The sequence below is a fragment of the Temnothorax americanus genome, unplaced genomic scaffold (genome assembly GCF_048541705.1).
Source record: "Temnothorax americanus isolate GAGA-0224 unplaced genomic scaffold, ASM4854170v1 Scaffold3, whole genome shotgun sequence".
Lineage (NCBI taxonomy): Eukaryota > Metazoa > Arthropoda > Insecta > Hymenoptera > Formicidae > Temnothorax > Temnothorax americanus.
In genome coordinates, this window is record NW_027509442.1 from 4,435,322 (window position 1) to 4,454,464 (window position 19,143).

Genomic DNA, 19,143 nt, shown 5'->3' on the forward strand with positions numbered 1-19,143 from the left:
TCGCAGAATCCGCGAGGGAGAAAAAAATAAATCTCCCTCTTTGCGAAATACGATTGTCAAATGCACAATCCACGCAATCTCGTTTGCTCCGCGTATATTCTCACCAACTCAAGGTCGAAGAGCACTCCAACAGAGAATGCGCGCCGAATAAAAGGAGGTCCCAAATTCGCGAGTGTAGCGGAATATCCACGCGAGTACACGTACGCACTCGCTTTGTGCCGCAGTATATATATAAGCACTAAAATCTCTGCATCTCTTCACCTTGCGGCGCACGTCGCTCGCATCTCGCAACGGAACCGCTTTTTGGTTTCACTGCGGATCGGCGTCGTGTCCCGGAGTTAATAATCGCGATGCACGTTGCGGCATCGCGGCATCGCCGAAGGAGCGTCCGCGAGCTCGAGGTTGTCGACCCGGCTGTAACAATCATACGGGGTGGTACGTCACCTTTCCTCGCGAATCCCGTCGTATCGAGATTGCGGCGGGACGAAGGTGGTACGTCAACGTGCCGGCGAAGCACGCACGGACGCACGCATGCACAAACGCATCCCCGCACCGCGCGCACTTTCGCTCCGTGAATCGTGCATGCGTATCCACCGTCCGTCATCCGCATGCACCCGCGAGTTTACGCGCGTGCGGTCGATCGGGACTATTTACGCCGAGGATGCGACATCTCTCGAGGGGGGGCCAGTCAGAAAAGGGGTGGATTGGCGAATGTGAGTTTAACCGCGTGGGATGATCTTTTGGGGTGCCGGTCCCGACGTTGACTGCGCCATCGGGCAGACTCCATCGCGCCGCTCGACGTCGGCGTCGGCGGCGGCGGCGGCGGCGACGACGGCGACGCCGCCGCCGCCGCTGCTGCCGGTGAGCGTCGACTATCGATTTTTCCGCGCAGCCTCCGCGACCGGAACACGCCGGTGCACGTCTCTGCTCTAGCTAGTCCTGTCGACGGCTTGCCTGTCCTGCGAGACCGTCGGGTCGATCCCTGTTTTGCCCTCTTTGCCACAGACCTCCTATTGAATTGACGTCTACCGAAAAGATTTCTCTGCGACGTCTTCGATCGAGAGACGAGATAATTATGATAATGAAGTCGGAAACTGAGAGGCGGAAACTACGATTGATTTAATTGCGGTTGCTCGGAGAGATGTTTCTGACTGTAGTTATGGGAGTAAAAATTTTCCTTGAAGAAAATGAAGCCGGGCTGATAATGTCAATTACTCCGATGTCGTTCAAGCGATAATGATAAAGGATCGTGGATAATGAAAATACATGATTTCAAATTAGATCTTGAAGATGCAAATTTATATTATACATTTGGTTGGCGGATTTAGTCGCACCCAATTTCATCGTTCTTTTATCCTGCGGAAATCTGGATTTTTATATCGTTTCTTTCGCGTCTGGTATAACTGATAATATAGATTCTTCTTTCAGTCTCCCTGCTTAGAGGAGTCGTTGAAGATTACGATACGACAGTAGTCGGAGATATTTTATCAAGCTAATGAACGATGATGTTTATTAAATTTTTTCCTATAGCGATTTTCTTGCGGTAGCATGTACATGCCTTATCTTAAAAAATTGAAATTGATATAATTAATATAACAATGGATCAAGGAATTAAAGTTCATATATCTAATAATATAGTATAAGCGTATATCAATTTCCTCGGAATTGCTACATCACGTTAACTTCGATTCTTTGCATAAGTATATGTTAGCTTAACAACATTACTACTATAATATATAATTGTTCACGATAACACGATCGTACATCGTGCTCTATTTAACTAACTCAACTGTTATTAATTTAATATATAATTACATTATGCAAATAAATAATATTATAATTTATCCCGCAGATCTCCATATATACGTAAGTAACGCGATTAATCACCTGGCGTGTTGCTTAAGTAATAAATTGATCTGTTAAAGATTACGATATATTTTAACAAACTTTAATTCACGTAATGTGTGGTTCGTGCTATAATTATTAATCGTAAAATGTACTTCTTTAGAACTACTTCTTTATTATGTGCTGCGAATTTAGTGATCAGCTTATTGTGGAAGCGAAGCACTAGCGTGACGCATTCAATATTGACTGGTATTATTCTCAGCACGCGGAAAGTTCTAACAATATTACGAGAAAGAGAGCGAGAAAGAGAGAGAGAGTGACAATTTGGTTAAACGAAGCAATACATCACGCCGTAGAGGAAATTTCCAGGGATACTTCACTGTAATCGTATACGTTACGTTTTTATCGAATTAAGATGCGCATAGCGGAAAAGTCGCGGAGCCTAAAAGGTTACCGCAGATTGAACTCGCTCGCTGAAAAGCGACACGAGCGATCGATCATTTCAATCCGGTCGCCCGAGAGATGGAAGGGCGAGATTAAATATCTATTGTGTGGCCGCTATGTGTCTGGATAACATCCGCCGTGCCATTGCATTGGACAGTTTCGGGTAGTTTCGAACGATTCTAATTACAAACATAGTCGGCCGCAAGAGAGGAGGCAATAAAGTTCCAAGGGTGGATCAAAACTTCGCCGATTATCGAATCTGATGCTTGCTCGACGTATCGATGGTAGGAAAAGTCAGACACCACCATGCGCTATCGGCGGCACCATATGTTCGTTTTAATTATGGCTCGCGGTGGTAGAAGGCAAGTGGCGCAGAGAAAATGCAGCGATATTATTATACGTATTCTAATGATACCATTCGTCTTCCAATTAATCGTATCTATTTACATTGCAGCAAAGTTTAACACGTTTATTTAATCATCTGTATTGCATATATGCCCATTATTAACTATTTTTAAAACTCCATTAAAGTTCGATATGTTTATTTAAACAGTCTGTTTAAAAGCACAAGATTTTTTTGTAGTCAATTTTTGTCATTACTATTATTAAAATTCTAATTTGTTATTGTATTGTATAAAAACAAAGAAAACTCTATTATTCTCAGGATTACATTTCAAAAATATTTTTTACTCATCATTGCTATTCGTGTGTTATAACAAAGTTATAATTTTAAATTAAATTGAAATCTGGTTAGAAAAAAAAGAAAAAAAGCGAAAAGAGAAGAGAAGGAAAAATAGAACAGAAATCAAATTGACATAATCAAAGGTAATAAAAACAAAAAAAAACGAGATGAATAAAGCCGCGAACACAAAACGCGCCGTATTTTCTTGCTGCCGACCGCGGCTGATCATGAACGGATGAGTCTACTTAGAGTCAGTAGTGGCACTCGATCTGCGGTCGAACAATAAGGGAAGTTAGCTTACGCTAGCGTTTTGTCTGCGGGCGATGAGTGATCTTCGAAATTGAGATAAAAAATAAGATGCCGGGCGGCTCTACCGGATGCCCCCACGATACGCGGAGTACGCGGGGTATGCGGGGGGAACATATACATATATATATACATATATATTACACGTCCACCTCACGAAGCATGAGATGACAATAAGAATGACAAAGGATCTCATTAACGCCACCGGGAAATATCTCGCGCGCGGGGAAATTTGATCTCAATATATGGATATATACATATATCACGGTCACATCTATAGAGACGTTTCGATACGGAATGTAGGGCAGCACGATAATTTCATCGAATTACAACCAAACACACAACTATACGTAACACATTAATCTCATCAAATTTTTACCTGTTATCGGTCTTTGCGTGATACATTTTCGGTAATCTTATGTGACACGCGCATAAATTCGGATCAATTTTGACAATGTTAAAACGATCAAGGAACTCTAAAAATTTCAAACTCTTAGTTTAAGTTGTTTAAAAAATTATATTTCTAAAAAAATTATGAAAAAGAAATAAAACATCTCGCACACTAGCTATTATTTTTAGAGAAACATAGAGAACAGTAAAAAAGGCATCGACATTTCACAGTTTTTTTTTACATGTATAAAATTGTAAAATATCAATAATAACGTGATAATATGGGGAGACGCGGTTAATAATGATATTTCGTCGAACAAAAATTGTTCTGGAGGGAAGGGAGAAGGAAGAATAGAAGGGGGAACTCGTTTATTTATATAAATATTCAAAAGAGGTAGTGGACGATAACCCTCTGAACTGCCTTTTTAAGGTGTGAATGATGGCCGACATATATCTCCGATCGTACACAAGGGAGGATTCGAGTGAGCGCGCTTCAAGTATCACATGTGGAAGGTTCTTCTGAGTAAAATGATAAAAAAGACGTTCTCCGCGAGACACTCGGAGAATGGGGATAAATTCAGAAAGCTGTAAATCTCGTGAAAATCTCGCGCTGCGGCAATGCGATTGAGGACGATTACAAGACGGTCATCAACGTAAGATACACGGGCTATCGCCGAAAAAAATGTGTACACATGGAAGTGCGTCTCTTTTTCCACGATTACACCAAGAACAGAAAACGGAGCAACTTTAGCACCGAGCAACTTATTACTTCTCCTCTTCTACTTACTGTCTCCTATTTCTCTCCTTATGCGCTAAAGTATAATTTAATTAGTATAGGATTCCTAATGTAGATCAAATGAAGTAGGAATGGTTTGCTAATGTAAGAGGAAAAATAAAAAATAAATAGCACACGGTGCACGGTAAAGTATGTCAAAATGTAGCGGAATGTGCCAAAAACCGATGGAAAATAAACTGACATCTTTCTGCGAATTCTGTCCGCATTCTGATGTTCTTCCACGAAATTTGTGTGAACTGTATATAGATAATGCAATGCTTTTTTTGAACAAACGTGGATAACTAAATTATGCAGATGTGGCAAATGGATTATATGCGATTGTAAAAAAGTTTATATGCGTGCATCTACTTAATGTGTAAAATTAAACGCATACTTCTCATGTTTTACGTTTTACCGCAAAATAACACCAAAATTATATTTTTCTAATATTGCTATGCTTTAATTTACTTCTTATTTTTTCAGAGATTATTGTCCTAACTGTTATAATCATATGATTATAACAGATTAATATGTTATAATCATAAGATAATTATAAGATTAATTTTTAAATGATAATTATTTGCTGTAATTGTAACAAAGTTTTATCGTATAAATGAACGGACAACGTGTGTTATTGCTAATTTAAAGTCCGGAGTTTCCTTAATTCCTGCGAATGTACTAATGCCGTAATCATAATGTCGCGCATATCACCGGCGGATTTTCGCGAGAGTAGGTATCCCGAGTTTACGGAGGTCGACCAACACAGGCATTATCGCGACTGTCGTCGCGCGGCCACTCATCACGCGAAATCCACCGTGCTAATCCACCTCGTTACTGCGATGAATCGTATACAAAAATACGTCTTCCATCTTGTATTGTTGCTGCACATGAAAATACATCCAAATGGTATTTAAGATTAATTTAACATTAACCCGCTAGTATAGTATTACATTTTATCGCGAATTTATGACACATGCGATCTCAAAACACATTTTGCTAACTTGGTTTCGTTCCTAAACTTCCTAATTTACTTTCTATGATCTAACTTCGTATTTGCATCAAGAAGACTTCAAGAGATTGTCTCAAAAATGATAAGCCTGAAAAAAATATATTTGCTTAAGAGACTCTTCGCCAAATTCAAGTGAAGTTAAATCAATCTAATTTACTCCGGAAAAGAGAGCTAGGTCATATATCATCGACATCAAAGGGGAATTTTATCAGTTTTGATTTCAAGGTTTCCAATTAAGGCTCGATGTGCTTTAATACGAACCGCGGTTAATTTTCACGAAAACTTTGCACGACTTTTCGACAGGCTCTTCCCCGCTCGACGTCGCGTCGGAAACGAGAAAACCGAAGTTCCGGACGTGAATGAAAATGAAGACTAACTTAACTTTCGAAGATAGAAGCAAGTTTCGGATCACGAAATATTTTGGATCCTTAATTATGTAATGTGCATTGTTATTGCGGAGTGCAACTGCAACACGATCGTTCGCCTCGACGCGGCAAGATAAAAGATGCATTCGCAAGCTCTCTCGCGTATAGCTCACGCGAAAATTGTTAGCCTATCCCCTTCGATTCGCGTTCGACGGTCCTTGCCGGCGCCATTATCGAGGTGTCTCGCAGACTCACGTCCTTTACGGACGTCGAATTTACTGTTTCTCGCCCCGGGGAAGCGTGGTTTCATCAATTTTTGATCGATCGCTTTTCGCCTCGACTTGCGCCACGCCGAAGATGGATAAGAGCGACATCGAGAAGCGATCCACCGTCTTCACTTTGAATTCGCATTAAATTTTCCGCGCGAACGCTCCTGCCTGCGCGCGTCCTTCTTCTTTTTCTCCTTCTTTTTTGTGCCCGTCCATTCCGCTCGCTCTTTTAACGACGGCTGTTCAAGGCGCGGTGGAAGGTTTTCGCGTCGGTAATTTAATAAACGATATGAAAACGAGGGTCCTCGCGCAGACAGAGAAATATGCCGCTGCGAACTTTTATTCTATCAAAATAATATTAATTACATTAATATGTTGTTATTTCTAGCTATCGTTGCAATCTTTGATAAACAACGTTATTATCAACAAACTATGTCTACTATGTCTACATTCGCGAGACTTTACATATAGGCTGGTATTTATAGTCGGATCTTATATTTAAGACCGTCTTAAATCTTAAGTACAATCTTAAGATGTCATAAACCAATCACAGCCGTATTAGCTTCTTAAGATATTACTTAAATACAGTCTAGAAATAAGATCAGACTATATATATATGAATACCGCGGCCTTCGATATTCGATAGTTTAATATATATCTTGGGTTACATTGACACCCGTCGACAATATTTATGAAAATTAAGGCCCTATGCATTGCCGCATTTCAATCGACTTTATAAAATGGTAAATCATTTTAGCAAAGGTTTTTTTTTCGAACAATATTATCTTTTAGATTCGATAAGATATACTGTGAAAAAAAGCAAAGATCACGTACTAACGCAATTGTTTCCGCTCGTGGCCCATACGTTTTATCTGCACACGAAACGAATGCTCTTTCTAGTCGTGATCGATCTCATTCATACCATTGATCCATCCTCCCGTATCAATAATGCATCAAATTATACGCGAGCTTTCCCACGGATACCCGGCTATTATACGGAGCGCTTAAAAATATCGAACTAATTATTCTCCTTGATGCACGCATTTACAAATTCTCGCGTTTATAAATTCATATCGCAATTTATCATTTAATCTCTTACGCAGCCTGCATTGTTAAAAAAAATGTTTGTGCTCAAAGTATCAGTGCCATATACATATGTGCCATATATGTTATTGAAAATTAAATTGCTTCGATTTAAACGTGAGCTAAAGCGTAAATATGTGAGCAGCGTAAAATATAGTGATAACGTAAAGTAAGGCGATAACGTAAAATATCAACGTTGCAATTAATGAAAATTAAGTAGATAGGTAATTTATCAATTTTATTGGTCTTAACCCTCAATTAGCACACATGTGCTAATTCGCACCACTTTTTTTTCGTTCAGCACTTATATATTTCAATTTTTCATATAAAAATTATTTCTTTTTCCTAAAAAAAAGTGCACTAAATTTTTATTAAAAATGACTGAGATACAACAGTTAAAAGTTGTCAAAATCTCAACTCGCACTAGTGTGGCATTTGAGGTGGCCCAACCGAGGTGTGCTAATTGAGGGTTAAGAAGGTAGAAAAAATTGGTTGCGGCGAATGGTTGCAGCGATAATCGATAGTGTTTTACGGCCATTAATACTTCACTGGTCTTACGGAGGTGGTTGAAAAAGGAAAAGGGGACAAAAGGATTCCGATTATGGCTGCAAGAAGGAGAAGCTCTGATCCATAACAGGAGGATTTCGATACGAATACTGCTGCATCCTTCATTATCGGAGGCTCAACTTTCCGAATAAGATTACGATGCCGCGATGGATTAATTTACGGGATGAATAAGTCGATTATGGAAAATATCCAGCATCGCGGAACATGCCATGAGAAATAAGAAATGCAACTGTTTTCTATATTAATAGAAAAAATATTCCAATGTATATTCTTTAATCGCCAATTAAATAGCATAACAATTAAAATATTAAGCAATCTTATACTATATAAAAGATAAAATAATAGCGTTAACCTACAAGAGAACACATTTAGATCTTTGTATAATGATTATTCACCGATTGTTAAAAGACCTCCACATAACTGACATATTCAGATTCTATTCAACTGTAATAGAATTGATAAAACAATTTGATTGATGTAATTAATTATTTTAATAGCTCCGACAAAATTGTAAAATGTTTACTAAAGTATGTAATGTACTGCATTAAATTGTTTCTTGAATACTGCTTCAATAGAAATACTATATTAAAATATTTCGTATAAAACGCAAGAAAATTTTACACATTGTATTCTGCCTGCATTGTTGCTGTAGTATATTGTTTGTTTTTTACGCTATCAATGTTTTTCTGGCAATAATACGCTCAACGATGAATTGCGATTCCTCCTTATCTTTCGTACATTTGACGTCGAATATGACGGGATTAACATACAAATTCTGTTTGTTTTTATTTACTGACTAACTTTTTTTTCCATTATACGCGTGTTGCTTCATGATATCAGTTTGTATCTAGTTTACCTTGTAATAGAGGCTAAGCCTTCAGTCGGTGCGCCAATCTTACAATTAGACAGAAAGCATTGTCTCGTATCGAATTCAGACACTGGTGACTGTTGCGAAGTTGATTGTTCGGTAAGTGGATTACACATTATCATATAACACCTGCGAGTTACTAATTTGTTAGTTAATTCCTTTCATCTTTTTTCTTTTATTTAAAAGGCAGAAGTCAATTTCGTGATATGCCATTAGTTAATCTTTTTAACCAACTTCACAGCAGACCACTGGTTTATAGAACATGACTACATTGTCACACTTTTATATATGCGTTGTTGACGGCTTGTTTTTCTAATTGTTACACTGAAAAAGGTCTAAGACCAAAACGTTTGTAATTTGTATTTATGCTTGTATTAAAGTTATTATATTTTTTTGCATTTTATTTTCCGCTTTAACATTAGCGTTTTGCTCTTATTTGTCTTATTTTAAATTTGATAATTTTGTATGTACGTACATGTAAACTTGCAAGTGTTACGGATACTATTGGTCAAAAATTTTTAAAGAAAGCTTTAATGTTAATTTTAAATTTGATTTACACCTCACAGAATCTACAACAACATTTAAATTATATTATTAAAATTTGTAAATATTAAAAAAATGTGTATATGCATAAGAACGCAGTTTTATGTGATCTTAAGAAAGAGAAATAAAAAGTGATAAAATGCGGTTATGAGAGCTCAGGTAGGATAAGAGAGGCTATTGGAGTATATATATATATGCGGGAATACTATAAGAAGGATCCATTTGGGACAATATGACTCGGAGGTTATCGATGTTTGCAAAACTGAACTCGTAATAAAAGAGCTAAGAAAAAAGGGGTGAATGAAGGAAACTGGTTTAGAAAAGATTCCGGAGAAAATCTCATCAATTATACAAAGGGAAAAAGAAGGAAGGAATATTCTGAGGAAAAGGTTCTTCACTAAGGTTGAAGAACAGTTCCGTGTGGGTTGAAAAACACTTCTAAATAAAAATCGAAAAAGGGGAAAAAATAGCGAAGTGTCGATTAATATGTTTGAGAAAGAGAATAGATAAGTTGAACATCAGAGATTAGAAAGAAAGATAGCAAAATTATCAAGAATTTGAATGTTTCCTAACTTATGTCAATTTCTTTATTAATGCTTTGTAAATCTTCTTGTTTCGACAATTTCTATTCTGCTTCGCATCCATTCTAGATTTTTAAAATCTGTGGATTCACCTCTTTATCAAAAAATTGAATAACAGAATTATTTGTGTGGCAGTAACGTTAATAACAAGAAGTGTTATTATCAAGAAATGGGAAAACAATCGAAAAGAAAGGAAGCAAAAAAATTAGTCAAATTAATATATTTTCTCTAAATAGATTCTTACAAAAGAAATCAAATTTGTCAGTCAGCAGTTAATATATAGCAACAGCTAACCCGAAGTAGCAGATGTAAAAATTTCTATGAAAAATTGCTCAGTCGCTCGGTTAAACGTTAGTTCTGGGAAATTACGCGCAACTAAAAATCGTAATTAGCTATTCTATATATCTATTTCAAAGATTTTTAAGTTATACTAATAGCTATAGTCAATTCTCCCAATTAGTTCTGTCGATATTCAGTTACGCAAAAATAATTTTCACTTAAAGGGACTAACCAAAATGTTAATCAGGGTTACGATATCCAAATAATTTAATTATCTAAAATCGTGGGCCCCAAAGCAGGTTATTTCCGTCTTTATTTTTCCCAGAGTTGTTATGTTGAAGTTTGAAATATTTTTTATGCACGCTCAACTTTGTGCAGTTCTCTTTCGCCTAAAAAATTCATTTTTTCCAAGTTGTATATGTATTGAGTGTATATATGTGTGTGTGCACATGTTTGTTATTTCATCCTTAAAAAACAATTTTTCAAAAGCTGTTTCTCGCTAAATAATTGTCCGACGTTTAAGTTTTAACTCTCGTTCTAAAGCTGCACATGGGACTTTTGCAGGAAAAAGATACTCGTGAAACCCACACATGTATATAGTTTCATGATATGTGACCAACATTTTGTAATTATTTTATATAAAATTGGTTTAGCTTTTTTCTTTCCTACGCACACATCACGCTTATATAAATATTATTATACTAAAATATTATATAACTTACTTCTTTTCGACGTTCTCGATAAACAAATACATTAAAATTCGTAAGCGAAAGAAAGTATCGAGTATGCAATCATGTAAATAATTGAAACAATACTCGTACTAAAGCATAAATCAATGAAACTCATAGACTCATATTTCGAAAATCAGCTTACACTCGAGCGTGCTTAACTGCGTGAAAGCATAATGTTCAATCAAGCAACTTGCTGAAGTACACATAAAATGATTTCGGGAATATGCGCACCGAAAGCTCACAACAACTCTTTTAAAAAATAATGTGTGTGTGTGTGTGTGTGTGTATCTTTATTAACTTTCACAGACCTTACAAATTTGTCTGCACATGTAACGCAGAATTCATGACACGTGATATGAATTCGCAGATATTCGCAAATGTCCGCAAACTTATCGCAGGAATATTATGATCACATATTATTATACTTTTTAATTCACATATCTAAATAATAAGCCGATCTTATCAAGTATTATGCTGTCAATATTAGCATACAATTAATATTATAATGCATGGTATAAATTCTTGCAATTTTCTGATATAAATAGTAACTATATGTAACCGTTGCAAGCCAATCAAAAATTCAGTTGACATATTAATTTGGTTTATTTAAATAGATGTAAAAAAATATTGAAACAGTATGTGAATAAATGTGAACGTGAAAGTGATCAATATTTTTATTGTATATATACAAAAAGAGGTAATCAGCATATTACAAATACTGCAGAAGATTCAATGAAACATTTATCCAATTATTAAAGAATTTAAAAAATTTTACATTTTGCTTTATCTCTTTTTTGAGCTGTGTTTGCCTGTGAATAAAATAATATGCGATATTTTTTACTAGTTTCGTTACAATTCCGTGCAATTTAATAAATACATCATATGCGCGTGGGTTTAATCCATTTTATCATTATAATAACTGATCTGCGCGCGATATTAACAATGTTAATAATTCTATAAATAAGACAACATAATAAATCAGTATACGTTAGATAATGTTATCAATTAGTGCTTGTTACGTGATGTAAAACTTCCTATTAAAAAAATATATATAGGTATAACACCAATAAGAATATTGTAACTGCATTTCTATGTAATTTCAAATACAATTATATTTTCTACAACGTTTTAGTTTATTAGAATTATATTTTATCCCGAATATGGCTGATGACAAAGAACGAAACGTCTGTTGTAGTCGTGGATGTAAAGCAAGGCAGAGAAAAACGTATAAGTTGTTATAGCTTACTTTACGTCCATGACTACGACAGACGTCTCGTTCTCTGCCATTAGCCTATGCATACGAGAAACATATATCATATATGTGCTACTCGTATGCATATTCGGGATAAGATAAAACTGCACGCACATTTGCAGTTTCACACAACCGGCTCAACACGCACATATATGCAGCTGTAACGATTCTGGTCGAAAAGCACGCGAGCGCGAGGCAAACGGTAAGCGCATACAAGGAAACGGCGAAAACGAAGATCGAGCCGTGTACTACGCGTGCGCTCTAAATGATATCGGATAAAATATTCAGCTCACTGATGACATCATCGGATAACTTTTCATCGAATGTCACTCAATTTCATGGGATGTTAAACTTTGTCGGATAAAATAGTTCGTTGTTTTCCGATGAAATTAAAGTCCGATATTAATCCGACGAAATTTGAACGACCAAATAAACGGCGACTCATTTTCCATTCACATATTATCGGAAATTACATTTCATTGGATAAAGGCATGCATTACTTCATCGAACAGCTCCAAATCCGTTTGAAATAGATTGGATAGAGTATAGTTAAACGCTTTTCTCCGATTAAAGTTGCTGGACATTTTTCTCACTGATGATAAATCTTATATTTTTTTGTGCAACCATAAACTCGTATATTTTTTACATGTTTCTGAAACTTCTTTCCGCTATACTGTACAAATCGTACAAGACGCGGACAAGTTCTTAATGATACTTTTTTCTTACTCAGCATGGGGAAATTTGCGATAGAATCACAACTGACATCTCTGCGTCAGTTACTCACAATGTGGCGCACGATCATCTTCGTAATTTCTGTTGCAGTGACAAGTAAGTAAACATTTATATACATATGTGTGTAAAAGGTTACTTAAAGAGCGCCCATTAATTATATAACGCTATTTCTTATCAAAAATTGAGTCAAAAAGTCCTGAACCATTTTTTTTCCTAATAAAGCAGTATAGTTATTGAGTAAAGTCAATTCAATCAGAACCGTCTTATTTTACGCACGTCAGTGAGTCGCGCGCCTAGTATGCGTGAACACACACACACAAAGAAGTATGATACACGGAATAATACATTAATATACGGATGTTGAATTTTATTTTTTCTCGCAGAAAAATACCGAAATATACGTGCCTATAATCAGCCTAATGCAACAGTAATGGCGAAGTAATTTATCAAGTATACTTTTTGATGGATAATTTTTAGTTGCGTCAACGAATAGCTGTATCGAAAAACGCCGATCAAAAGAAAATGGAGAGGATGATGGATATTATTGCGTCTGCAATGCGGTATATTGCGACGAAGCTCCAAACGCGATTAAGCCATCCAATCCCGCCGAATATGTCCTGATAACATCGAGCAAAAGTGGTCAATTTTTTAATGTATCGAACGGCGTATATGAAAATGTTGAGGAAACTGACCGTAAGTACTGAAGTTGTATATTCAAAAAACCTACTACTTAAAAAAAGTATGTGCAAGTAGGTGCAAAACAGCATTTGGCTAAACAAACATTAAGAGCAAAATTTACTACTATATTTTCGAATATGGATATTCGGATATTTCTTGAAGAAGAAACTGTAAAATCATCTCCGCTGGGAAAGATCACTATAAATCGAACGGATGTATATCAAACAATTCTTGGATTTGGTGGAGCTGTTACCGATTCAGCAGCTATAAATATTCACGATTTAACGTATGAGACATCCGAATACTTGATGAGGTACAATAATTCATAAATCGTTAAATTTCAAAAAAGTTTTGCTAATTCAGTGATTGACACGATTGACACATCTAAGAAATTTGCATTGCTTTCCGTCGAAAGTTAATTTTACATTCAATTTCTAAATTCTAGAAGCTACTTTGGCCCACGTGGTATCAATTACAATTTTATCAGAACACCAATGGGTGGCTCGGATTTTTCAACGAGACCTTACACCTACGCGATGGTAGAGAACGACACTTCGCTTCACTACTTCGAATTACAGACAGAGGATTATGTTTACAAAGTTTAGTCATTTATCAATTAATATCTTAATTGTTTATTAATCTTATAAAACAAGCAATCTCTATTTCCGGATATTGATTGCGTTTCTGGAGTTAACTAAACTGGAATAATATAAGTAGCAGTTGCAATATAATTGATATATGTACATTAAATGCCATATTTTATTAAATATCTTGTTAATAGATACCGACAATAAAGCGAGCTCAAGAATTAAACAATGGAAAAATTAAATTAATAACTCTACCCTGGAGCGCCAGTCTTTGGATGAAAACTAAAAACTCTTGGACGAATAATTGTAAATTACGTCCGGAATATCGACAAGTGTGGGCAGATTATTTCGTGAAGTAAGATATTATTACAATATTTTTATTACCCCTAAAAACCTGAAACCCTAAACTTGGATGAAATTTACCTAGACCAACTTTTCAGACGTTATCGCTCTTACAACATATGAGAAGTTTTAGCAGCACTACACTAGGTCTAAAATTAGTTTATTGTACATATAGCGTTTTCGATTTGTTGACTCGATCCGATTCTGGTCAACTCAAATCAGATTAAAAGTTCGGAAAAATGATAATGAAATATGACAATATGCTACGATAATGCTAAAAATCCTTGATAAAGTTTGAGATTTTTTCAAAAAATTAATTTTTTTCTTTAAAATTTCGTTGACCTCATTGTTTTATCCCTTGTTGCTAAAAAATTATAATAATTTTTTTTTTTTAGAAAAAAGTGAATTTTGAAGAAACATGTGTTTTGTTAACTATTATTTGATTATTTTTTCGGCTGTTTATAAGCAAATAAAAATGCAGTGCATAAAATTTACCCATGTTTAAAATTTACGTAAGTTTTGAACATTTAGGGTGCTAGGGTTAAGTAACATTTCTTATTCATTCACAAGATGATCAAAACCTATTGTTTCGAACTTCTCGGTAGATTTAAAGTAAAATAATTATTTATAAAAATAATTATTCTTTTTTCAGATATTTTGAGGCTTATCGTCGTCACGGTTTAGAATTCTGGGGTACAACGTGCCAGAATGAGCCAGAAAGTCACAAGTATATTCCGTTTGCTCATACTAATGGGATGGCGTTGACAGCAGAGGAAGAGCGTGATTGGATTATAGAACACTTGGCGCCAACTCTGAAGAAGAACGGTTTCGAGCACATCAAAATCTTTTTATTGGATGATAGCAGGCTGTCGCTTCCTGATTGGCCAAAAACAGTATTTCAAGACCAGAAAGCAAGAGATATTATTTCTGGAACCGCGATCCACTTTTATCTCGATGATTTAATCGGCCCAAGTGTCTTGGATGAAATAAAACAGCTTTTTCCAGAGAAGTCACTGATATACACAGAAGCTTGCGCTGCAGCTTTTGAAGGTTGGTGAAAATATGTATATTTTCATTTTTATATTAAATTTTTTTCGCTTCGAAAGATTCTCTACTGATGTTAATTTTAAACGACAATAAAATTTAGTAAATTGAAAAACTTCTTTATCTTCTATATATTTTCCCGTTAAATATTTTTCCTAAATTTTTATTCAAAATGTATTATAAAAAAATTCGTGTGTCTTTCTTTACTATTCATAATAGTTCTTTATATGAAATTCTCGTTTAGTCATTGTTCTATAATTAACATAAAAACAAAAAAGAATTAATTTAACATGTTTGCGGATTTACATATTCAACTGTAACAGATCTAAATCTAGTGATTTTTGTGAAACAAACACGAACTGAGTCATGTGGTCTATCATACACATACCTTTAATAAATAATGATCATTTACAGAAAAACACAGAAAGGTAATGCTGGGCTCGTGGAAACGAGGTGAGTTGTACGCAATAAATATCATTGAGAGTATGTCGCATTGGGTATCCACTTGGATCGACTGGAATATTGCTTTAAATACGTATGGTGGACCTAACTATGCCGGAAATAACGTTGATTCACCGATACTAGTCAACGGCACTGCCGACGAATTCTACAAGCAACCGATGTTCTATGTTCTCGGACATTTTTCAAAGTCTGTACACCATATCTTTGTAGTTTGACTGGTACTTGTAACGCACTGAAGTGATACAAAACTTTGATAACTTGTAAAATAATTACGTTTAATATCTATCTACAGCGTTTTATCGGTATATTTCTATTAATTAATTTCTTTTTTAAATAGGTATGTCCCACCTAACAGCGTGAGAATCGGTACAACATCGGAGAATACCGAGGGAATTCAAAATATTGCGTTTTCTACGCCTGACGGCGGCGTCGTATTAGTGATCTTAAATCTGTGAGTATATTCTTGCATAATACTCTGAGAAACATAAATAAGATATAAATGTGCGAACTATCATGCTTTACGATGCCTCATGCGATAAATTGCGATGAAAATCTCGTATATTTACTGAACTTTTGTGTTCTTCAGAAACGAAGAAGAGAAAGAAATTCTGATCGATGATCCGAAGAAAGGAACAACAAGAATAAATGTCCTCGGAAAGTCCATAAATACCATGAAATACTGGTAGATATGCGTAGCGGAAATACAAAATCCGCCGTATAATGTGTCGATAAGTATACACGCCGCGGCACGTGTAAGATGTTACACTTCAATCATTTTAGTTTTTTAAACTTCATTGTCACAATATGTATATCTCGCTAAAGTATATATGGCGAGTTTAATCTATTTTAAGAAGAATCATTAAGTCATGAAATAATTTAGTTATTCCATCATATTTTATATTAAAAGTATCATGACGAAATTTAAAATATCTCAGGAAATTCTTAATAAAAGAGAGCTTTATTCTAAGTATTTTGAAAACGTCTCGACAAGGGGTACAAAAATGTGCAATAAAAATTGACGGGTTTTATTTAAAAAAACATTTATCACTTTGATCTGGCCTTGAAAAGACCACTCAAGATCCAAGTCCATATTTTCATCATCTGTCCCCTTTGATATCTTACAACTTTTGTCTGAAACGTTTTACCGTATCTTCCATATTTTCTAAGATATTTGCCTGGAGAAATTAAAACGAAACACAATGTATTATAACATCGCACCAATAAAAATATTGTAACTGCATTTCTGTAATTTCAAATACAATTATGTTTTCTAATGTTCTAATTAATTAGAATTTTCAAAAATGAATTACAAATCTTATCCATATACACACTGCTTTGTTACTTATTTAATATCTTGTCTCTATTATATATATATATATATATATATATATATATATATATATATACAATTGATAAGCAAAAAACTTTCTGAAGAAATATTTCCTAAATAATTCTTGAAAAATATGCTGCAGCATGTAGAGTATTTTTAATGATTCTTCGGTAAAATATTTTTTTCTATTAATTTGTTTAAATATAATGTGTCCTTATATATTTGGATATAAAAGTTTAAGTTCTTTTTACTTATCTTTACTTAATTTTTTGTCAGAAAATCTGTTTGTTCTTTCATATGTTGTATTTAATCATTTGCAATTCGTCTTTGTTTTCTATAACATTTTATCCTATACACGCCACTATCATAAAAAAATAAAAATAGTTTATCGTTAAAAAATGAAAATACGTAGATTTTATGTCGGAAGTATATAAAGTTCTTTTTACTCAGCTATGGTTTGTAACGATTAAAACAAGAACAATATCTATAAAGAAATATAAAGGATGCAAGATATCTTAATTTATTTTTTTTAATTAAAAACACTGTGAAGTGAAAGTCTATAGCATTGTCGTGATAGACGGTAATGCCTTCCGTTTGATCAAAACCGGGCACTTCTGTTGCACTGTTGTTTTAAATTTGTTGACAATACTCATCTGAATTAACCATATTGCCAGTTCAAAGATTCAGATTACAATTTTAGTACGTATAAGATAGCGTCTTCTGGGGGCAAATTGATTTTTGGCATTGACTGGCCAGATTCGTTTTCCGAGGCCGCTTGCGCTGAACAGTATCCAGTGATACTGAACAATATATCAATTATACATACACACATACACACAGAATATCGTATATTTTTCTCAATAGTCACCAATCGATTCAAAAAGGGATTGGCAAAAAAGACTTGTTCCACTCTATTTTTCTCGCAGTTATAAGCGCACGCGGCATTCAAATATCGAACTTCAAATTGTATCTGAGTTTCAGTAAATGTCGAATACGGATATATGCTCAGTTTCTTAGCTCTTTTGCCGAAATTTCTTTTATTTGTATTGATTAAATTGCGCAATATTTCGTTATCGACATCCTTTGCGAAGGATTGGCCATATTTTTCATACATTTCATTCAGATGGTACATGATTCTTATATTTCGCTTGACACGTTTTTCGTAAGATATTCATAAAATACGATACATTAAAAATGATCGTTTTCGTCGGTTATTCCTTTGTTTTTTTTCCAAAAAGAAAATTGAATCAAATTTATCTATGTCAATAATGACATCGTTATTTTTTTCCAAAAAATTATATATCTGTCATTTGCTGTAATAATGACATAACTCAAAAAACAAAGTTTTCCAGAAAACAAGTTTGAATGTTTTAAATCGTTTAATATAATATTATTTTTAAATGCATGGCAACTTTGGTGTAATAACTGATTGTAGAAGAATAAAAATATCTAGCTATATTCGCTCTTCATTTGCTGTATTGAATTTTTACCATTTCCATTGAAAGACTGCCTATTTAGATTTAAAAAAATGTATCTAGCATTTACTTATCTGGCAATTTTGTGGTAACGCGTGTACTGTTTATTCATAAAGTTTTTTTTTTTTTATAAAACAGTACTTCGACGTATTTATCACAATGGACCTGAAAGGTTTGAACGAGTTGCAGTATAACATGGAATATAGTGAGATACGATTAAGGCTGCAGTAACTCTTCTGAGCATAGTCCGAAACTAACGAATATCTGGTCCAGTGATTACCTTACGAATGGGAGAAAAAGGACATGCCTCGCTAGGCGCGGACGCTCTGTTTCCCGTTAACAAAAAAATTCAATTTAAATGTTGAGAGAGAGAGAGCCAAATATAAGCGTGCGTCAATTAATGAAATTCAGTTCGCACGTTACAACGTGATCGATCAGCTGGCTAGTTTTATACATTCATAAAATAATTATTAATTCGTTTAGTAGGGCGTGAAAAAGAACAAA

The 19,143-nt window shown here is 34.8% G+C and overlaps 2 protein-coding genes across 16 annotated transcripts in view; one reads left to right on the plus strand and one right to left on the minus strand.

Annotated features, from left to right (window-relative positions):
- Positions 1-19,143, minus strand: part of Rhogef3 (Rho guanine nucleotide exchange factor 3) — a 144,141-nt gene that overhangs the window by 96,026 nt on the left and 28,972 nt on the right. For 7 of the 11 annotated variants that reach the window (XM_077411429.1, XM_077411436.1, XM_077411437.1 and 4 more), the window contains exon 1: positions 105-765. The exons of 1 other annotated variant lie outside the window; for it this stretch is intronic. The gene's annotated coding sequence lies outside the window, so the exon portion shown is untranslated. Of the gene's footprint in view, positions 1-104; positions 766-19,143 lie in introns of those variants that run through there. 3 more of the 11 variants (XM_077411432.1, XM_077411431.1, XM_077411430.1) reach the window with 3 other exon arrangements.
- LOC143900293 (lysosomal acid glucosylceramidase-like) lies at positions 8,589-17,160 on the plus strand. Of its 5 annotated transcripts, none has more exons than XM_077411463.1 (11): positions 8,589-8,702; positions 12,112-12,478; positions 12,720-12,817; positions 13,199-13,414; positions 13,475-13,712; positions 13,845-13,998; positions 14,181-14,341; positions 14,981-15,378; positions 15,787-16,021; positions 16,172-16,285; positions 16,421-17,160. In XM_077411463.1, exons 3-11 carry the CDS (start codon positions 12,721-12,723, stop codon positions 16,518-16,520), a joined length of 1,713 nt encoding a protein of 570 aa, XP_077267589.1. In that variant the 5' UTR covers positions 8,589-8,702; positions 12,112-12,478; position 12,720; the 3' UTR covers positions 16,521-17,160. The 5 variants fall into 5 exon arrangements, with proteins under 5 accessions (XP_077267589.1, XP_077267592.1, XP_077267593.1 ...); XM_077411466.1 differs by having other exon boundaries at positions 13,562-13,712; XM_077411467.1 differs by having other exon boundaries at positions 13,565-13,712.

What these genes read in the sequence shown, in the direction of transcription:
- LOC143900293 (XM_077411463.1), top strand. Translation starts at nt 12,721, where the DNA reads ATGGGGAAATTTGCGATAGAATCACAACTGACATCTCTGCGTCAGTTA. An exon ending in ACATCCGAATACTTGATGAG is followed by an intron (nt 13,713 to 13,844) that starts GTACAATAATTC and finishes TCTAAATTCTAG; the next exon opens with AAGCTACTTTGGCCCACGTG. An exon ending in GTTCTCGGACATTTTTCAAA is followed by an intron (nt 16,022 to 16,171) that starts GTCTGTACACCA and finishes TTTTTTAAATAG; the next exon opens with GTATGTCCCACCTAACAGCG.